The sequence below is a fragment of the Thalassophryne amazonica genome, chromosome 6 (assembly GCF_902500255.1).
Source record: "Thalassophryne amazonica chromosome 6, fThaAma1.1, whole genome shotgun sequence".
NCBI lineage: Eukaryota > Metazoa > Chordata > Actinopteri > Batrachoidiformes > Batrachoididae > Thalassophryne > Thalassophryne amazonica.
This window is the reverse complement of record NC_047108.1, coordinates 5,113,543-5,136,552: the sequence shown is the minus strand read 5'-3', so window position 1 is coordinate 5,136,552 and position 23,010 is coordinate 5,113,543. Positions and strand designations below refer to the sequence as shown.

The 23,010-nt window shown below is 40.6% G+C and overlaps 1 protein-coding gene across 2 annotated transcripts in view; it reads right to left on the bottom strand.

Moving 5' to 3' along the window:
- Positions 1-21,296, bottom strand: part of commd7 (COMM domain containing 7) — a 39,722-nt gene extending 18,426 nt beyond the window's left edge. The window contains exons 1-7 of one of the 2 annotated variants that reach the window (XM_034171679.1): positions 21,156-21,296; positions 15,512-15,565; positions 15,275-15,377; positions 13,015-13,071; positions 12,815-12,852; positions 10,005-10,095; positions 7,443-7,492 (exon numbers count right to left, since the gene is read on the bottom strand). In XM_034171679.1, coding sequence (XP_034027570.1) covers positions 7,443-7,492; positions 10,005-10,095; positions 12,815-12,852; positions 13,015-13,071; positions 15,275-15,377; positions 15,512-15,565; positions 21,156-21,239 — 477 coding nt within the window. In that variant the 5' untranslated portion in view covers positions 21,240-21,296. The remainder of the gene's footprint in view (positions 1-7,442; positions 7,493-10,004; positions 10,096-12,814; positions 12,853-13,014; positions 13,072-15,274; positions 15,378-15,511; positions 15,566-21,155) is intronic. The other variant, XM_034171680.1, reaches the window with a different exon arrangement.
- Positions 21,297-23,010: the final 1,714 nt, after the last annotated feature.

The following is a 23,010-nucleotide window of genomic DNA, read 5'->3' as shown; positions in this document are numbered from 1 at the left end:
CCCGTCCAGCCCGTCTCCAGGATTATGGTTCCAGAGCCCATGCTGTGCGTGGAGGTGAGTCCAACTATTTCTAGTTGGTATCACTCAACCTCCCGCACAAGCTCAGGCTCCTTCCTCACCAGAGAGGTAATGTTTCACGTTTCCAGAGTCAAGTTCAACAACAGAGTGTCAGTCCATATGGGCATTTGCCCGTCGACTCCCAAAAGAACAGTGCAACAGTGGTAGCCCAGATGAAGAAAATTGGAAATTTAAAAAGCATTAATAGAAAGTCCTTTTAAATTTTCAGAATATGGGCACATTATCACTCACTCACTCATCTCCTAATACGTAGTCCAATTAAGGGTGGCGGGGGCTGGAGCCTATCACAGCAGTCATAGAGCGCGAGGCGGGGTACACCGATGACAGGACGCCAGTCTGTCACAGGGCTATGGGCACATTATATGACTCATAAATAAAATTAAAACTCATCTAATGTGCATTTCATCTTTTAGTGCGCACATTCTACAACACAACTAAAACAAAAACAACAAGGACATTGCTTTGTCATTTTCAAGCCAGCCCTACCAAGTAATGATCAAAATTTAAAATTAAAAACAGAGGATGGCGCAGGAAAGTGACGTCAGACTTCTTCATCTGCAGTGGGCTCGGGCTGTTCTTCCTCCTTGGGCTGTTGCGATGAGAGCTTTGTCAGTGAGGACAACTTGAGACCATTCGGAGTTTATTCTTTATGGATCTGGATATGACCTTCCACTTGAGATCATTCCTGCGGCCGGACACGATGGCCACTTGGCAACTGAAAATTTGCTTGCTTTAACAACCAGAACTTACTTGCCTGCTTGAAAATCTTCATAGAATTTGCTGGAGACGACATGGACACTACAACAATGAAAGAATGATCTGATTCAGTTCGGACTGTGCCGGAATTTATTCTTGCATCCGCCCCTCCAAAAATAGTCAAATTTGACAAAAATACTGACTTTTATACAGTAGCCTAAATTTTCGGGGTCCACAAATCTACCACAAGTTAAGCCGAAATGTGAATTAACGCATACGCAAGCTCACCTGTATTCACATGCCAGCAGCTCTGAAAACATCCGCAAAAAAATACAGGTCCTGAAGGCCAGTCCACACAACGTTCATCATATACCTAATCCTTCGCTGACGTCATCACAAAAAATGGATTTTGCTCTTAGGTTGTGGCATTTTGGAACATGCGGCTGCTGTAAAAAAAAATTGATTTCTTTCAGTCATTTCCCATCCAGCATGATGGTATACCATCTTAGGGCATGGTTGATGATGTCAGTGCATAGCCTCTATAACACTGGCTGCTTTCCTCCTCCTATTTGCTTCTGTCCTCATTTTTGTGCATGTTTATTTTGCACTGTTTATAATTCTATTCATAAAGATTTTAGCCCAAGTGATAAGGTTTTTTTCCCCTCACTGTCATGCAAAATTAAAGCAGAAGAAAATAAATAAATACCATTTTTTTAAAAATGTCCCCACTTCCTGTGTGTGACATCACTACTACTGATCTGTATGTAAAAACATCTGGATATCTCATTGGTTAATATTTTTGAGGTGCTATATTCTCACATGTACCACTCCTCGAACGATCTATTCTACTCAGAAAACTCCCTGGTGTACGCAATTTTATTTGTTGTGGTTTTGCCGTCAAATGCCCGCATACACAGCTATAAACTGCATAAATCGCCAGTTCAAAGACTGTCGACGAACATTTCACCTGTAAGTATGATTGAAATGGAAAGTAATTAGCAATATTTCGAAGAGTTCTATCCCTTATTCCAGCGTATAGGTGTAGTAGTAGTAGTTTGTCATCTCGACTGTGCACAGCAATATACCGTAGTGTTCAGAATAATAGTAGTGCTATGTGACTAAAAAGATTAATCCAGGTTTTGAGTATATTTCTTATTGTTACATAGGAAACAAGGTACCAGTAGATTCAGTAGATTCTCACAAATCCAACAAGACCAAGCATTCATGATATGCACACTCTTAAGGCTATGAAATTGGGCTATTAGTAAAAAAAAAAAAAAAAGAAGAAGTAGAAAAGGGGGTGTTCACAATAACTATTATGTTCAAACTGCTTTTTTAGCAATCCTGTGAATCACTAAACTAGTATTTAGTTGTATAACCACAGTTGTTCATGATTTCTTCATATCTGCACGGCATTAATTTTGTTGGTTTGGAAACAAGATTTTGCTGGTTTACTAGTGCTAGTGCTTGGGGTCATTCTCTTGTTGAAACACCCATTTCAAGGGCATGTCCTCTTCAGCATAAGACAACATGACCTCTTCAAGTATTTTGACATATCCAAACTTGATCCATGATACCTGGTATGCGATATATAGGCCCAACACCATAGTAGGAGAAACATGCCCATATCATGATGCTTGCACCACCATGCTTCACTGTCTTCACTGTGAACTGTAGCTTGAATTCAGAGTTTGGGGGTCGTCTCACAAACTGTCTGTGGCCCTTGGACCCAAAAAGAACAATTTTACTCTCATCAGTCCACAAAATATTCCTCCATTTCTCTTTAGGCCAGTTGATGTGTTCTTTGGCAAATTGTAACTTCTGCACGTCTTTTATTTAAGAGAGGGACTTTGCAAGGGATTCTTGAAAATAAATTAGCTTCACACAGGCGTCTTCTAACTGTCACAGCACTTACAGGTAACTCCAGACTGTCTTTGATCATCCTGCAGCTGATCAATGGGTGAGCCTTTGCCATTCTGGTTATTCTTCTATCTATTTTGATGGTTGTTTTCCGTTTTCTTCCACGCATCTCTGGTTTTTTTTTGTCCATTTTAAAAGCATTGGAGATCATTGTAGATGAACAGCCTATAATTTTTTGCACCTGCATATAAGATTTCCCCTCTCCAATCAACTTTTTAATCAAACTACGCTGTTCTTCTGAACAATGTCTTGAACGTCCCATTTTCCTCAGGCTTTCAAAGAGAAAAGCATGTTCAACAGGTGCTGACTTCATCCTTAAATAGGGGACACCTGATTCACACCTGTTTGTTCCACAAAACTGATGAACTCACTGACTGAATACTACACTACTATTATTGTGAACACCCCCTTTTCTACTTTTTTTTTTTTTTTTTACTAATAGCCCAATTTCATAGCCTTAAGAGTGTCCATATCATGAATGCTTGGTCTTGTTGGATTTGTGAGAATCTACTGAATCTACTGGTACCTTGTTTCCCATGTAACAATAAGAAATATACTCAAAACCTGGATTAATCTTTTTAGTCACATAGCACTACTATTATTCTGAACACTACTGTATATACGAGGTCTGTTAGAAAAGTATCGGACCTTTTTATTTTTTTTCAGAAACCTGATGGATTTGAATCATGTGTGCTTGCATGAGCAAACCTTGAACCTTCATGCGCATGCGTGAATTTTTTCACGCCTGTCGATTACGTAATTTGCTTGCAAGCAGCCTTTGTGTGAGGACGTGTGTAATCTCTTGTCATTTTTTTCTTTGCAAGGAAATGGCGGAACGACTGGAGCAGCACAACTGCATCAAATTTTGCCAGAAACTGGGCGACAGTCAGGTGGAAACCATTCGGATTATTCAGACAGCTTTCAGTGACGATCCTCTGGGCATCACACAGATTAAGGAGCAGTACAACTGATTTAAAGACGGCCGCACAACGGTGGAGAGCGAGCCGCGCTCCGGTCGGCCATCAACATGCTGAAACGACCAGATCATTTCCAAAGTGAACGCTGTGGTGATGCGGGACCATCGTGTGACTATCCGAGAAATTGTGGAAGAGGTGGACATCAACACTTTTTCGGCACATTCCACTGTGACAGATTTTGCCATGAAAAGAGTTGCAGCGAAATTCATCGGCACAAAGCTGATGGCGCAGCAAAAGCACTTTCGTGTTGAAGCCTCACAGGACATGTTGTGACATGCCCACCTCGTCCACAATTTCTCGGATAGTCACACGACTGAAAAGCCACCGAAAGCCGTCTGAATCTTCCGAATGGTTTCCACCTGGCTGTCGCCCAGTTTCTGGCAAAATTTGATGCAGTAGCGCTGCTCCAGTTGTTCGGCCATTTCCTTGCAAAGAAAAAACGCAGAGAGACTCCACCCATCCTCACACAAAGGCTGCTAACCAGCAAATGACGCAGTCGACACGCATGTGCACAAAGGTTCAAGGTTGGCTCATGCAATCACACGTGATTCAAATCCACCAGGTTTTTGAAAAAATAAAAAGGTCTGATACTTTTCTAACAGACCTCGTATAGAAAATGTTTTAGATCTTTGAGTTCAGCTCATGAAAAATGGGAGTAAAAAAAAATGCATTTATAGTTTTGTTCAGTGTAGTGCTTCGACTTTGCTCTACTCCATCCATCAGTCATCAAAAAGTGGAGTGAATGGAGAACCAGGATTCACAGAAGAGTCATTTTCAGCTCAGAAGCTGAAAGCAGAACAAGCCAAGGAAAAAAAAAAAAAAAAAAAAAGAGGTGAAGTTGTCTGTGTCCTCATGATGGATGAGGTGGCCATTAAAAAACATATTGTGTTGTGAAAGTGTAGGTACACGGACCCACAACAGGGGGCGCAATGAACGGACAATGGAAAAAGGTAAGAACAAGTTTTACTGTTGTGAAATTAGCACAACTGATACAATAATTCACAATTTGGAGGTGTAAGCCGAAATCTGCTGGTGTCTTGTGGGCAGGCCCGAAGGTAGGAGACGTCCGTCCTAGTCGAACCGGAACCACCCAGATTTCCTCTGCCACCGAAACCCAGAAGTACTGGAACCGCCAAGTCCCGAATTCCCAGGTGGCCACTGCCTTCGCTCGTCGGATCCGGTACTGCTGGCGGGAAAGAACACAAACACACAGGTTGGGATGCGACCGCACCCAGTAGATGAGAGGGGCAAGCCGCCTCCACCTCTTGTCACAATAAGCAGGAAGGTGAGTACTTATCCGATCACTCGGCTTTCGGTAGTCAGCTGTCCTGAAAGGTTTAACAAGTATTATAGGATTATACTTAAAGAAGCTGCAGAGAAGATTACCTTAGGCTCAAGGCGATATCTCGGCACTGAGGTGGAGACGCTGTCCTGCTGATATACCTCCGTCCTGAGTGCAGTCAGCTGTGTCCAGTAATGGGTGACAGCTGTCACCCTGGCAGCCTTCGTCGGCGGCAGCGCCCTCTGGTGCCTGGAGCCCGCACTCCAGGCAGGGCGCCCTCTGGTGGTGGTGGGCCAGCAGTACCTCCTCTTCAGCGGCCCACACAACATATTGAGTGGGATGGCACCAAGTTCCACGGGTATGTAGACATCTGTGTTAGTACTGAGGATGATACAACACCACATGCGCTTGATGCACTGGTTCTGATGGCAGTGCCCTTGCAGAGTAATTGCAAGGTACCGGTTAGATATTTTCTTGTTAATGGTATGTCAGGTTAAGAAGAGGCCAACCTTGTCCAGCAGTGCCTGACACGGCTTTATGATTATTGGTGTCGCCTGCATTTCACTGACATGCGATGGTCCGTCATGTCATCTCAAAATGATGGAAGAGCTGGGAGCAACAGTGGATGTACCAAAATTGGATCCTAGCTTCCCCCAGCCTGCAGAATCTAACCAACGTGTGCATGTCCTCCTAGACATCTGCCATATGCTGAAGCTGATTCAGAACACGCTGGCAAAAGCCCCCTAAGCTGGTTAATTCACAGCACAGGGGCCCCCGATGCTCAACTGCTCTGGCGAGAACCCTGCAGGTGTTCATTCTCATTAAGTGTATTGCATCATGTTCTATCAAAATACGCATGCACCATCTCGCAAAACACTTCAATGAGAAGGTAACTGGGCCCACACTTCACCAGCAGCTAACAAAAATCATCTTGCACCAACATGAATTATTTCAGTTTCTGTCCATTTCTTACAAGCATATGGTACATAATGCATATTGGAATTATTTCTAGTTCACTTCACATAGAAATTATTCACATGTACATATGGTTGAATTTTGTATACTAGTTTGAATATGTATACTAATTTAAATACCAAATGTAACGTATTGAACTTTCCTGTCAAATTTCTTTATATATATATCACCCATTTTTAATCACCGCAAATATTGTATATTTGAAATTTATTTGAAGAGCCCAAATATACAGGTATTATGCCATTTCCACTGGCGTTAGAGGCACAGGTTTCCAGAGGATATATGTGAGTGTGTGCTCGCCTTCTTTTCCCTCTGACTCAGAGGAGGTGGGGACCAGCCAGTTGTCAGTCTTTGGTTCGGACTGGGAGCTGAAATGTGACATCACTTTCCTGCGCCGTCCTCTTTGCGATTTGTTTTCCGAGTTTTAATTTTGATCATTACTTGGCCGGGGTGATATGAAAACAAAAAAAAAAAAATTCCCTTTTCTTTTACATTGTTTCATAGAATGTGCATACTTGAAGATGAAAAATCAAATGGGATGTTTGAACTTTAATTTTATTTTGTGAGTCAAACAGTGTGCCCATGTTCTGAAAATTAAAAACCCTTTCTGCTAATGCTTTTAATAAGGCACCGCAGTCTCATTTGAACCCTGCATGATATAGTGGGATTTGACCACTTATGGGGACAGCCGCTCTGGTGTACTGTTTTGTTTTTGGCTGCAATCACCGAAGCAATTGCGAAAAGTTCAGATTTTTTCGGTTCCCAGTGGAGAGGGGAAGACGAGGCAAATGGGAGACGTTGTGTCGGTAAGTGTTAGCCTACACAGCTAACCAGATTAGCTACGTTCTCTCACCTGCACAACCGCATCGACACGTTTGAGCTCCGGGTCATAAACAAACCGCAACACATGTCCACTTTCCTGCTGCATCGTCACTTTTTCTTTGTATTTTCACTTTGTTTATGTGTAATTTGCCCAAAATCTCAGAAAGAGCCGTGTTTCTGTCCCCGGAAGTAGAGAAATTATGTCATATGCGTCATATTTTAACCCTTTCGTGCCCGCCCTCAAATGAGACTGCTGTGCCCAATTTTCAAATTTGCTTTTCCCATTTGAATTATGATCACGAGATGCTTCCATACAGGAAAAGAGGGAGACCAAAGAAGAAGTTTACTGAGGGAGGACATGCAGGTTACTGGTATGACAGAAGGCACAGATGACAGGGTGAGATGGAGACGGGCGATCCGCCGTGGCAACGGGAGCAGACAAAAGAAGAAGATGGTGAGATTCTACGACTGCCCTGGATGGGACAATAAAAATGATGCGTCCAGTAGAAGGACAAGGAAAAGGTGTGGTGGTAAAGAGGAAACAAGAACGTGTTTTGAAAATTTAGAGGTCTGCATGCCGGCACATCCAAGAGCCTGTCTGCTTAACAACCCATAATGCATCAGTCTGATCATCCACAGGACACAAAGAATTGAGGAAAAAGCATAATTTACAAGAACAACAGCCATCATACCTGCAGAAAGATGTTGCCCACTTTCTGAATTTCACTTGAGCCAACGGTCACTGTGGACACAAATACGTATATACATAAAATAAGTTCAAATAAACCATACAAGAGGGTTTTTTTTTTTTTTAGACAAGTCAAGGGATGGATCCAAGAACAGTTCCAAGTTACTTAGTACGAAACAGTATTAAAAGTATAAAGTATTAAATGGCTGTAAAAGTGATGATTTAGACGTATTTTCTTAAACAGTATATGGACTTTACTGACTTTGTTGCATCAGGTTTTTACTTTGGAGCCTATATTTATGAATTTCCAAAAGTATTTGCTGTTGATTTTTAATAAGAAAAAAGATCCTATGTGTCAAATTAGACAAGTGTCATTTTTTTTTAAACACCTCATTTAATTATTCCCTTCATATTTTACGCATTTGTTTAGATAAGGAGAAGGTAACCTTTTCAGATAATGTCCAATAAAGAGGTCCAGAATTATGGTAAATGACAGCATTTTATCTTGATGCTTTAAAAGGTTTTTTTTTTTTTTTTTTTTTAAAAAGGCCAAAATCGTCAGGAGTGCAACACAATTTACAATCATGATTATTATTCTTGTACAATATATGCTTTCTTTCTTCTTTTATGAGTTGTGGTATGAAGGAAGAGAATCAAAGAAAAAACAGCAATTATATTAATCTGCAGGTATTCAGATTTGATATTTTTAATATGTCAGAAGTGTTACAGGAGGGGTGGGGGGGCTCAGCTACATTCAGCAGTCATGTGATTTTCTTCATGACAAACACACAGCTGGACACAGAGACAAAGAGCCAGAACCCGACTGAGGTTTAGCATGCCAATAACACACTCCAGAAGGAGGCGCCCTCATTAGAGCCTGAAGCACTGTGGGCTTTAATATGAAGATGTGATGAACAATAGCTGAAGACGACACTAACGACTCTCCTGCCCACTGACTGCTTCAAAAAGTGCTGAGCGTTAGCATTTCAATTCTCTGCCGGCCTCTGGACGTCATTACGTTCAGTGTGTAAACACACTCATCAGAAAAGCAGGAAGGTTAAAAGAAACACAAATGATGGTAGGAGTTTGGGAGCAGAAAATGCTGAAGCCTAAAGGCCACCTTACACTTGCACAACTTTGATCCGTGCACAAGAGCAAACTCATCTCAAACTCATTGTAAATTGTTGTAAACTGTGCGTGGCTTCGTGCACGTGTGCAAAGAAAATTTTGAAATGTTCAAAATCTCCATCACGTATTAATTGCGTGAACTTCATGTGAACATTACGCAAAAAAGTCAAAAACACTGCATGTGAGTGCGAGTGATTACGTCATTGCACTGCATCAGAGTGCAGCTCATTTGAATGATTATAAGCAGATGATGTTAAATCTATCATAAACATACTTTCACAGCTGCACACACACAACTGTTTTACCAAGCCATTACAATATAAACATGACAAATAATTACCTTTTTAGACGGCTCCAAATACATTCTCCACCTCATGAAGCGCGTGGGAGAAAGCAGCAGCTGGAGCGGTCCTCTGTGATTCCGGAAGCGATTAGAGGTGTTTTCAACAGCCAACTTGGAGAGAAAATGATTAATCTGCTACAAAATAATTGTTTTATATACAGAGCGTCCAGCGCACAATGTGCGGCAGCCAATGGAACAAAGTGCAGCATCCAGCTGGGAACACAGCGGGTGGGATTGTCACAACAATGTGCATGCAAGTACGCGGCTCAAAGTCGTGCAAGCATCAGGGCACCTTAAAATTGTGAACTGTAGACCTTCAACGATGCTCACAAACTCTGTTAAAGTTGTAATATATAATAGAGTCTTTAATGTCATTGTACGTTTATACAACAATATTTGTCCTCTGCATTTAACCATTACAATTACAGTTAGACACAATCCAACCACTAGGGGCAGTGGGCAGCCACAGTCCGGCGCCCGGAGACCAACTCCAGATGTAGAAACTCTGCCTTGGTCAGGGGCAAAGAAAGGAGCAGACCCTAAATATGCATGTTTTTGATAGTGGGAGTAAACCGGAGTGCCCGGAAGAAACCCACACAGACACGGGGAGAACATGCAAACTCCACACAGAAAGGCCAGGAAGTGATCCCACAATCTTCTTGCTGTGAGGCATCAGTGCTAACCACTAAAGGTGCCCTGACACTTGCATGCTTGATCCGCGCACTTGCACGCACATCGTCGTGATGATCCCACCCACTGTGTTCCCAGCTGGACGCCGTGTTTTATTCCACTGGCTGCCACGCGCTGTGCGCTGGATGCTGCGTATACAAAATAATTATTTCATAGTGGATTAATCATTTTCTCTGCAAGTTGGCTGCTGAAAACGGCTCAAATCTGAATCACAGAGTACTGCTCCAGCCGGAGCTGTTCGCGCATGCACGTGCTGAACAAGCTGGAGAAAGCACTTGGAGCCATCTAAAAAGGTAATTATTTGGCATGTTTACATTGTCATGGCTTGGTAAAACAGTTGCATGTTCTTTCAGAATTTAGCTAAAGGCCAACAATGACTTCTTCCTCAGCTCTGACTGGTCTTACCTCCAAACTTCCACTCCAAGTCAAGCAGCTGGTTGACCATCAGTGTCTGTCTGACAGCGCGTCTGGACAGAGCCACACAGTGCACCGCCCACTGCAAAATACAGTGACAAAAACATAAGGCTCCTGATCTGAGGCCATGTGTTTAGATGCCTTGACACTTGCACAAATTTGATCAGTGCACTGGCACGCAATCTGCCGTGCCAGAGAGTAAACTCATTATAAACTCGTAAACAGTGCGCGGCTGCGTGCAAGTGCGCAAACAAAATTCTAAAATGTTCAAAATTTCTTGCACGCATTAATTTTGTGAACTACATGTGAACATTGCGCAAACAATTCAAAAACACTGTGTGTCACTGCAAGTCAATGAGTCAGCGCAGCTCAACTGAAAAATTATGACGAGATGTTAAAGCTATCATAAACATAATTTTACATATATTCATAAGGAATGAATGAAAATGAAACAGTTTTACCAAACCGTTACAATATAAATATTACAAATAATTACCTTTGAGATGATTCCAAATGCATTCTGCACGTCATGAAGCCCACAAGACAAGCAGCAGCTGTAGAAAATTCCTCTATAATTACAGTGCGATTCGAGGTGGTTTCATTAGCCAAGTTCTGAGAGCAAAATGATTAATCCGCTACAAAATAATTATTTTATATAACAAAGCATTCAGCGGCACAAATGGCAGCATCCAGCAGAATACAGCAGACTGCACTGGGACGATGAATTGTGCTGCAGTGCGGGGGTTAAATCCGGGCAAGTGTCAAGGTGCCTTAACATTAACGCATTTAGAGACTTTTAAACAATGTTCTACAATGTAAACTCTGATAAATGTGTACATGTTTCCCAAAGTGTGGGTGGATGCGGCCCACACTTTGGGAAACATGTACACATTTTTATGACCTGGTGATGTCATAAAAACATCTTTGGTTTTGAAATTCTTAATGTTTAAAATTGCCCAAAATAACTGCTCATTTAAAAAAAATGTAATTAAATTAAATGATGTACAGGTAAGGAGCTATCTTCTTATGGACACTTTAAATCTTTGCTTTCAATATACTGAGGTAATTATGGACATGTGTACCTCCACAGGGAAACAACACACACTTCCCAACACGTCAAATGATATTTTAGCCTATTTAGTGACCAGGAGAAGCATTTTACTGCAGTGTGTTCTGTTTGCACTGTACCCTTCCGATACATACCACATTTACCAAAGTATGCACTTGTTCAAAAAAGCCCCTTGAAGAGTAAAAAAAAAACATGTCACACTGGAGTATAAGTTGCTTTTTTCTTTATTATCAGCTCTTTAATTTGGGTGTATTGTTACAGAATACTTTTTATTGTCATTATTTTATTATTTGAGTTTATTTTGTTCACTGCTTTGATTTCTGTGAAAGCCATATATAAATAGCCATTATAAATAAGAATATTAATAACAAATGTGTACATTTTGGGGGGGTGTATAAGTCACATTAGACTCAAAGTAGCAGGACCTCCCAAACTAGTATAAAATCACGAGTTATACAACAGAAAATATGGTAGCTATATTTAGCCGTTTAGCCTATGATGTTTTAACAATACGACTGGTAAATACTGGACCAATTCTAACATTTGAAATTCGAGTAAAAAGTTCAACCCACAACAATCTAAATATGGACCCCAGGTTTAAAAAAAAAAGTCATGCTTCTCCTTTTATTTGGGGAAATGAATATTTGTTTTACAGACAGAAGCTGATGAATTTTCAAGGATAAATCAATTTCAAATCAAATCAATTTTATTTATATAGCGCCAAATCACAACAAACAGTTGCCCCAAGGCGCTTTATATTGTAAGGCAAAGCCATACAATAATTACGGAAAAACCCCAACGGTCAAAACAACCCCCTGTGAGCAAGCACTTGGCGACAGTGGGAAGGAAAAACTCCCTCTTAACAGGAAGAAACCTCCAGCAGAACCAGGCTCAGGGAGGGGCAGTCTTCTGCTGGGACTGGTTGGGGCTGAGGGAGAGAACCAGGAAAAAGACATGCTGTGGAGGGGAGCAGAGATCAATCACTAATGATTAAATGCAGAGTGGTGCATACAGAGCAAAAAGAGAAAGAAACAGTGCATCAAGGGAACCCCCCAGCAGTCTAAGTCTATAGCAGCATAACAAAGGTTCAGGGTGGTTCAGGGTTACCTGATCCAGCCCTAACTATAAGCTTTAGCAAAAAGGAAAGTTTTAAGCCTAATCTTAAAAGTAGAGAGGGCGTCTGTCTCCCTGATCTGAATTGGGAGCTGGTTCCACAGGAGAGGAGCCTCCTGTGGAACCGTGTAAAACGGAAAATCGACTTACATAAACTGCAGAAGCCCCAAGATGTGAAAAACACATCGAACATTCATCATAAAACACTTAGCATTAAATAATTTTAAAACTAGTGTGTGGTCTGCAACAACGTGTTCATCTGGTCTCCCTCTGATTTAAACGTGCAAGGATGATTTTCTAAATTTTATTTATAACTACAAAATTGACTTCCTACATTTTGGAGTAGTGATTTCACCATCTGCAACAATTAAAATACTTAACTGGATTTTAATTAAAGATGTTGTTGATGACGGTTGTGGGTTCGATCCTTTGGTTCTTGCACATTAAAACATGCTGAAATGAAAACTCCTACCAATGCACAGCATCTCTGCAGCTACTAATGTGTGCTTGTGTGTGTGCAGGGCATTGATTTTAATGACTTTAACTAATAGGGCCCACTTAACATTTCCTAACAGACATTTAAATCAAAACAGGTATTAAGAAATGTAAGGAAATGTACCTGTTGTGCAAAATGAGCTGCCTTGTCCTCATTCAATCCTGAGGATTTAAGAAATCACTGTTAAAATGAGTAACGATGGTACCAGCAGGTTTCTAAAGTGGCAGTGATTAGACAAACTGATCCAGAATGTTCCAGAGCTACACTGAACACCTGTTTTAAAAGAAGCTGAGGTAATGACTGGCTCAGTGATGATTTGTTACCCAGTATTACGAGGTCATCTTTGAGCTGCTCAGGTGTCAGATTCTTCTTCAAGGCTCCTGTCGAGAAAACAAATCACCATCATTAGCACAGAAACATTCCTGTATTTCCCCTCAAAGTTAATCATTTAAACATTCACATGCATCAATTTGGATACAGTGGAAAATTACACACTAAACACACACACACACAGAGGGATGCTGTATGTGTCATGTGTAAACAGCAGGGCTGCACAGTTTATGACGAATACTGAAAAAGCAAACATCTGACGAATGCAATTAAACTGCATCTTGTGGTGTACTGGCAAGTTACTGTTGATATTATAGAATATGAGACATTTCCTGAAGCTCTACGGAGGTTTGATAACAGAGAATCTCCCAAACCAGTACTCCAGACTAACTTTTCCACTGTTTTTTTGGGGGTGCAACATGGTATGAATCAAGGACCCTGCATGTTGATAAACAGCTGTCCAATTTGTATGACATAGTTCTGCAGTGATGTAAAGGCGCATATGGCATGAAATGGCTGACACTGGCCAGCGTAGCATTTTCCCAAAAATCTGTGAAATCCCGGAGAAGGCTTGCTCCAGGGGTCCAAATTTCCTGTTTCCAACGCAGGGCGATGTAGTACTGGAGGAGCTCACCATTTGACGATGGTCGGTTGACTCATTATAGGATGGAGCTCAACTCAGGTGCATTATTAGCACACTCCAGGGAGCACTAGTGTAGCTGATCACCAACTGAACAGTTGAGATGTCAAATGAAGTAGCCTATATAAACTCAATATCTGCAAGTTTAGCACTTGCTACTGGTGCTTTGCCAAGACAAGTTCTACATATTCCTTCATGTCTTTATATTCCTTTACAGTTCTTCATATTTCTTCATGTTCCAGGGATCCAGAGGAGATAGTGTGTCCACTAATGTCTCAGAGGTTGGCCAGTGGAGGCCAGCGGAGGTAAACAGAGCAGTAGAGCAGTAACAGTGTACTAGTGAGGGTGACATAGTGGCAGTAGAGCTCAACTCTTGCCGAGTTTAAGCATGTTGAAATTTTCTCCAGGACCACAACAGACATTAGCATTGCCCAACTGTCAATGTAGTGCCTGCAGAGTCTGGCGGACCTCTGCACTGGTCGACGTTAATCTAATTTTCACTTTCCGTTGGCAAATAGCAGAACTGTCAGAGTGTGAATGCACCCTAAAGATTGGCAGTGACTTGAAACTTGATATTTGACAAATATATTTTCATCTGAACTTTCTTTTCTCATCCTATTCCAATATAAATTTAAAATAAAACATAAAAATGCTATTAAATAGATGCAAAACATAAGAACACCATGCAGCTATGTTTCTCAAGACATTTAGAAATTTAGCCTTCCTCTGGTTAGATGTCTAGACAGCACAGGTCAGGGGAGGTGATGGTCTAGTGGTTAAGGTGTTGGGCTTGAGTCCAGAAGATCATGGGTTCAAATCCCCACCTGACTGGAAAATCACTAAGGGCCCTTGGGCAAGGCCTTTAATCCCCTATTGCTCCCGGTGTGTAGTGAGCATCTTGTATGGCACCCTGACATCGGGGTGAATGTGAGGCATGATTGTAAAGCGCCTGAGCGTCTGATGCAGATGGAAATGCAGTCCATTTACCATTCACAGGTCACCGCTCCCTGGTGTGAAAGGCCCTTAAAGTGTAGGATACTTTCAACCACAAAAGCAGCACCTGGACCAGAAGGGCACCAAAACAAATGTCATCACACACTCGCACAAATGCAAGCAGGTAAAATTTCTCAAAAGGTTAAAAAAAATCATCTGGATTGCCCCTAGGCCTGGTCCAAACCCAAAGTGTGCTTCACCAAGAAGTTTATACAATCTACTAAGTATAAGCTTTAGCAAGATCTCGATTATTGAATTTTCCACCAAATAATTTCACAAAAGGGAAGTGAAACTGGGGTGACTGGTCAGGTTTATAGTCCTGTAGTTCTGGTGAGGACACTGGTTCCCTTCTTTGGATGTGGGAAATGTTTGGGAATATGGGATCATGTAAAGTACAGTAGATCTTTACCATTTAGATAAATTGTCTTTGGTTGTCACAAATCAAGTGTGTCTTTCAACTTTGACTTTTATTTGGTCAAACATGTCAGTAGAAACATTTATTTGGGCTCTGAGAAAATGTGATAAACACTGTTCTGACTGTATTCTGACATTTGATAAAGTAAATGATTAACCCTAAAAACAGGACGATGTGTTTGGATGTATGTGTCTGTAAAATCCACCTTGTGGCACTAAGAGAATACTTTTCATTAGGTTCTTCAGAGGACCACCACTCATCCCATTTTTCCCTGCAAACTCGCTGAGCTGCTGCACGAACCTCTCCGCCTGCATGCACACACACACACAAATTTGCACATGCACACAATAGGAGAGGCAATGATTTGCACTGCTTCAGTTATCAAAGTCCAAAGTCCCATTAACATCTAAATTCTGTGGAATGATGTGCTCTGTGTACAAACCTCTTTAGGTTCCAGCAGAAACTGGAACAGAATTTCAATGAGGCACAAAAACTGCTGGAAAAGAAAAAGAAAAGAAAGAAAGAAAAATGTTGAACAGACTGGTATAAAGACATGATACAAACATCTTTACACCCGATAGTAACTTATTTGAATGGGATTTCAGCAAATCTAAACCAATGGTAAAATGGTTTTTAACTGGTCCAACTTTCTGGCTAAACAGAAAAAAAACTTGGTTTTAGCATTTGTGTAACTAGTTGTATAGCGAGCTGCCTTAAAAGTGGTTGTAAAATGCTATAAACAGAATTATCACAGTTCAAAGATGTCCACTACATCAAAATAGAGTTGCCAGCTCCAAGTCAATGAAAATCTGGATTTAACCAGGTTTGAAAGTGGGGGGGAAAAAAAATAATAATAATTATATATATATATATATATAAAAATGTGTGTCTGTTTTGTCATAAACAAAACAATTAAATCTGAATTATGAACAAGAAAGCTATGATCAGAAGCCGACAACAAAAAAGGGGGATGGGAGTGTAGGTGTGAGGACAAGGCCATGACTGAAAAATCCAAGCATTTTTCAGGAACGCACATAATTTTCAAAACTTTAGCATCACCAAGGGCTGTGTGACATGACACTTTGTATCATATGACAACAGAAAAATGTCAATCATTTCTAGGGTTGCTGCAATACTACATTTTCAAATTCTCTACTCAGGAAAGTACTTGATACCATTTTCAGTACCACAGGGGAGGCATTTATGTTTTAACCCTCAGGGGTACACGGACTCACTGGTGAGCCCACATCAATGTGTTTTTATGTTTTTGGAGCCCTGGGGGATAACAACAACACAAGCAATAACTTCAATCACAACCGTATTAAGTTGTCTGACATCGTGCAAAGCAAAAATACAGAACAAAATCTCCCAATTCATGTTTTCCTTGTAAAAAACAATAAAGCTCAAATATGATACGGCGTGCGTCCTTAATGTTTTTCAAGTTCATCAAGTGAACCCAGTTTTTGGAAGTTTCCAACTTGTGATTTCTGAGTTGCCTTGAACACAGCATTAATATGAAGATGTTAGCAGAAAGTCACGGCTTCATACCAAGCGACAAGCAGTGCAATACATCATATCCAACGCAACTCAGACTTTTTTCTTTTCCTCTTTCGGCCAACTTTCATTTTTATTACCAGTGGAGGAGGTGAAGATGTCACTGTTGGTAATGATACTGTTGCAAATGAGTATCTAATCCAACACATTTTTTGTATCAATTAATATCAGAGTATTGAGTTTTCAGACCCTAATCAATCGTTTGTATGAGCTTCAACAACACTGATTAAAAATAGCTCTACATATGTTTGCAAAAGTGGCTGTGTTTGTACCTGCTGTGAAACATTCACATTACTAGTTTATTTTCATAAGTTATTAACCCCCCCCCCCCAAAATCAGGTGAAAATCTAAAAATCTTAGTTGCTTGAATTGGCTACTCAAGGTTAGCTCCAAAAGGGAGTTACTTCCCATAGAAGCCCATGTTAAAAAGAAAAACAGAAATGAACACATTAAAACGTGGTGAAAAAATGGTTTTGGTCTCCATAGCTACCTTCCACCTTCATGAGAACTGTATGGGGTTGATTTTTATTTTATAACTCCTTGATGAAATTCTTTTTTCCCCTTACAATTCTACACACAATAGCCCGTAATGACAATGTGAAAAAACTTTAAGATTTTTGCTAAATTACATATATATAAAAAAAAAAAAAAAAAAACAAGAAATCACATGCACATAAGTATTCAAAGGAATTGTCTGTAAATCTCCGAGACAGGATTGTCTCAAGGCACAAATCCGGGGAAGGGTACAGAAACATTTCTGCTACTTTGAAGGACCTGGTGAGCATATTCACCTCCATTATCCATAAATGGAAGACGTCTGGATCCACAAAGACTCTTCCTAGAGCTGGCCGGCCATCTAAACTGAGCGATCAGGAGAGGAGGACCTTAGTCAGGGAGGTGACCAAGAACCTGTTGGTCACTCTGTCAGAGCTCCAGCATTCCTCTGTGGAGAGAGCAGAACCTTCCAGAAGGACAACATCTCTGCAGCAATCCACCAATTTGGCCTGTATGGTAAAGTGGCCAGACAGAAGCCACTCCTTAGTAAAAAAGGCACACGGCAGCCCACCTGAAGCTTGCCAAAAGGCACCTGAAGGACTCTCAGACCATGAGAAACAAAATTCTCTGGTCTGATGACACAAAGACTGAAGTCGATGGTGAGAACGCCAGGTGTCAATTTTTAAGGAAACCAGGCACCAGTTCAGCACCAGTCCCCATAGTGAAGCATGGTGGTGGCAGCATCATGCTATGGGGATGTTTTTCAGCAGCAGGAACTGGGAGTCTAGTCAAGATTGAGGGAAAGATGAACGCAGAAATGTACAGAGACATCCTGGATGAAAACCTGCTCCAGAGTACTCTTGACCTCATACTGGGGCGACGGTTCATCTTTCTGCAGGACAATGACCCTAAGAACACAGTCAAGATATCAAAGGAGTGGCTTCAGGACAACTTGAATGTCCTTGAGTGGCCCAGCCAGAGTCTAGACCTGAATCCGATTGAACATCTCTGGAGATCTAAAAATGACTGTGCACTGACTAGGGGTGATCAGATGTCCCATTTTTTGCAAGACAGTCCCGCATTTCCATTACCTTTCACAAACTGCGATGGAGTCTGGTGTTGCCAACCGAATGGTCCCCTCTAAAAACTGCCCCCCCTGCCTTCACTGCACATGCGTCATTTCGGAGCGTCTACAGTGATTCACCGATTATCACTGGCTGTAACATAATGTGGAAAAAGTGAAGTGCTGTGAATAATTTCTGGATGCACTGTATTTTACACCATAAAATTATGAATAATTAGGGAGTTGGGATTGCTAGTGTATTCAATGAGCCATGTCCAGAGCCCTGCTAGCAGTGGCTTCAAGCTGTTGAGGACCAAATTTGTATTTTTTTGTTTGTATTACAAATAGCTGTAATGATAGTTTATTGTGCCATTAATTACGATAATTAACCAAATAAGTATGTGCTACAATATTTCCGTTTAGTGAAATTTTCGTGTTATTTAATTTGTACATCAGCACTGTTAGCAAGTATTGATAGTTTGGTGACATTTTCTCCACTGTTACTTCAGAGTTACTGAGGCACTAAGCAGGTCATAATTTTTCATGCCTGCACCCAAGCTACCCATCATGGAAACAAGCACCCAGCCACCAAAAATAGGAAAACCAAGGTTAGCCCGTTAGCTTTATCTTGTTAAGAAACTTCGAGATGGGGTTTTGGGCTTCATTCATACTGCCTAGGTCATGCAGGGCCCAAGCTCCACCTCTTTACCCATTTATGGGTTGGTCAAGACTTAGGCGGAGCAGTGCCAACATGGTAACACCCAGAGTTGCACTATAAAGCAGTATTTCTGTATACAGATTTCTGTGGTGTGGAGGATATAGCAACATGTGCCACCAGGTTATTCTCCCAGACCTGACTTCCCAAAAGTGGTATTTGTGGGCTCTAGCTCTGGAACGCATCATCATTAAATGTTGTGCTTGGGCTCAGTATTCAAAAGATGGTTAGGTTTGCTGCTGATAGTTATATATTGCCATTTTTCTCCCAAACAGCTATTATAAAACATTCCAAAGAGTACATCTGGATGCTGGGCAAACCCTTGAACTACACTGGTTTTAAGGCATTAAATTCTAGAGGATCTTATACAAGATTATACAAGATTGAAAACTACAGACTCTGCAGATATAATTACTGACTTTTGGCTATTTTATATCCTAAATTAAAAATGTGTTAAGTAAACATTTAAAAAAAAAAAAAATCAATAGATTAACAAATAATCAAAATATATGAGCAAAGTGGCGCGAACCTCACTCATGGTCCGGAAGTGCCAATTTTCAAATCCACAGTAATACAGGAAATGTTCAAATGTCAAACACTTCCTGGATTGACAGACGATATCCCATGGAATCTTGCGGGAACAAAGTGGCAAGCTCACACTCAAACAGGAAGTGCCAATTTATCAGTCACAGTGAAACAGTAAACACTTCCTGGCATGGGTGGAGCTAGAGCAAAGGCTGGGGTTTCACTGGACTTTCCTGAAATCTGATTGGCCACAGATGACTGACATGTCACAGAACCATACATCTGGTTGAAAGACCTGCATTTTCAAATCAGTGAGTCACATTGACTGTTAGGTTCCTCCTGTCCAGTAGTTTGTGCTGTGTACCACAAAAAGGTCTAATCCACCTTAGAAGAAGAAGAAGAAAAATGTTTGCTCCAGATTTGAACTGAATAAGTCATTTGAACTATGGCCTTCTAATCACACCAAACTTATATTGGTGAGTAAACAACTGTATTTTATGCCAGAAATGAGGTCCAGGTTGTTAAAAGCAGAATTTCTCCGTTAATTCAGGTGGTTTATTGTTGTTGGCTTATTAGTGCAGCAGATAACTGAAACAATCCTTCAAATGTTGATACAAGCATCAAATTCAGCACAAATACAGCTGGAGCAAAATTAATGGAGCAACTTTAACTTTTGACCCCTGAACAAACTGAAACTCACCTTTGTCACCATTCTTGCTGCTTTTACCTCATAACTCCACAACATTCAGTCACAGATTGTCCAAACTATACCTTTTTTGAAATCTTTATGGTCAGGCAAATAATGTGGTGTAATTTAATATATGATTGGATCATCCTTTAATTTAGACCAGGGGTGGGCAACTTGTTCCAAAAAGGGGCAAGAGGGTGCAGGTTTTCTTTGCAGCCACTGATTCCACAAGGTGATTTCACTGATTAACTGAGTCCATCTGCTCAAAGTGATATTAATCACTTTGAGCAGATGGACTCCCAAAAACCATTTTACTGAAAAAAGTCTGAAGGCCCTAAAGGACATGGTTAGATGGCGAGGAGCTTTTCCAAGTATGTGAGAGGCAAATAAAGAAAAATGCTTAAAAAGGCGGGGGTTCTGAAAGCTGAAAGGTTTTTGCCATGCTAATGCTCCCCTGAAGCATTTACTAAAATAAAGTCTGAAGAACCTAAATGACATGGTGAGATGATGACAAGATTCACGCATTCATGTCCGCGACATATGCATATTAAAATAATAAAGTTTATACAATTGTTAATAATCGTTTTAGTTTCTAAATTAAATCAAACATTTTATCATATTTCCCACTTTATTCATTAGCTGGTGTAGACTTGTGTGTTTGAGGTGTTAGAAAGCAAATTTGTTTTTATTTATATTTTTATTTCATTTGCAATGGTTTTAACTTGTGAGGTTCTGATGTCCAATAATTATACAGTACTTTTATTATTAGCAGTAGTAAGTAAATCAGCTGAAACGTTTCTTTTGTATTGAAAGTAAATCACCTAAAGCACCAAAGTGCCACTTTTTATAAACTAAATAACTGTAAACAAAAGGAAAACGTACAGGTTCGATGAAAAGTATTACTGTTCAGCTGTTAATTACATTTAGCCACACACGGATGATGTACAGAGTGTGTGAACCATGTAAAACTAAAAGTGTCAAAATCATCGCGTTTAATCTTCTATAAACGGCTAAATCCTTCATGTTACTAAGTAAAAATGATTTACCTGTTCGCTGAATTTATTCAGATTCTGGAAATCCGAGCTGACAGAATCGGGAAGAACATCTTTGGTGAAATGAAGCTGCATCATTTTGTATATTTTTGCACCGTTTCACAGATCGTTTGAGCATTTCACTTCCGGGTCACCACTTCCGGCTTTTCTAATAGGCACGCGCACTGAGCCATCTATGCTAAGAAAAATTAGCTTTATTATGAAAATAATCTGTACGTCAATAAAATAAAAAATAAATATTGTCAGTTTAATAACCTATCTATCTAATGTAAGGCCTGTAATAATTATTACATATAGTACATAAAACATTTGTGTATGTATATATGAGTATGTTATAAATAACACATCATAGAAAATAATGAAAAATAAAAACTTTGTAATTATCTGTTTCATGTTACTTTTTACTTTAACTATCATCGTTATTTTAATTGAATTCTAATTCATTATTAGTTTTGTATGTATAATGCTCATTACACTTTCCAACAGCCCAAGTATATGCCACTAATTTTGTTGTTTTGTCCAACCAACACGCCAAATCACAAAATATATTAAATTTACAGCAGCAAGACTTCATATTTGTGAAGCTGGCAAGTAAAAATGTGGTGTTTTTCTGAAATAAATGATAAAGAGCTATTTGCAGTTTCAGTCTTTTGTTCATGGTAATGAGTCATTCACGTCATCAGGAGAGTCGTCAAGGGAGCCATCAGGGGAGGCTTCCATCCCATCATTAGGAGAGTGCTAACTAGCGCATAATAGGTGCTAATTAGAGCTATTGTTTAGTCACTAGCCTATAGCAGTCGGCCTCTCGGTAGGAGGGGTCTGGTTAGGTTAAAAACTCCAGCTTTTGTTGGCTTCTGGTTTATTCTTCTCTACAAGAGTCAAGACAGAAGTCAGACTACCAGAGCAAGAATTTTAGCTGAGGAAGCTTCTGTGATTTGAAGCGAAACGTCCTCACGTCAAGCAACCCAGTCCAGTCGAAGATTCAAGCTTCTCTACTATGGAAACCACCTGGACAACTGAGAGCCTACACAGAAACATTCACCAGCCAAGGACAATACCCATTTTTACAGCTGAGTGGAGTGAAACAATACAGATTCAGTTTATTGCTGAAGGACATAGCATAAGGACGTAGCATAAGCAGGATTCAAACCCACGTCTACATATTGGCAGTCCAGCTCCTTACCTACTAAGCTAATCACTCCATGATTAAAAGTTAAGAAATATAGTGCTGACTGTGTCTTTTGTTGTTTGCTGTATCATTCTGAAAAATTATTGTTTTGGCTGTAAATTTTTCCAAAATTCATGCTGTCAGAAGTCGTGAGTTCGCGTCCTGAGGGGAGCAAGTGGGAGGACTCAAAAACACAAGACAAGGCAGAGCAAGCCGCTACCTCAGCTATGTGATTTTCAAACAACAGCTGCAGTTGTTAACTGTGTCTATTGTGTGTTGTCTATGCAAAGAGACTGAGTGTGATCTCACAAACCAGGTAGTCAGTCAACTTGGACTCACCCATATTAATTGGGGAGTAAACAGTACGGAACAAAAGTGAGGGGTGGGGTGTGTGTGGGGGGGTTAGCAACATGTCTGCCCGTATTGGTCCACCCTCAGCAGTCTGGTCACCATCTGACACCCAGCATCCAGGTGAGGAGCAAGAAGATGATAGCTGAGTTCTGGCTCACTAACATTCCAGACCTGTTCATCATCAGCCTGGACCTGTTGAGTATCTGAGCGACCAGTCTCAATAAGCCCAAGGCATCTATTTCCCTAGACAAGGAGAAGGTGGTGGTCCTCCAACCCAGAATGGGCCTGAGGAACTGTTTGTCTGTAAGGCTCATGGAGTGGTGCTCACTA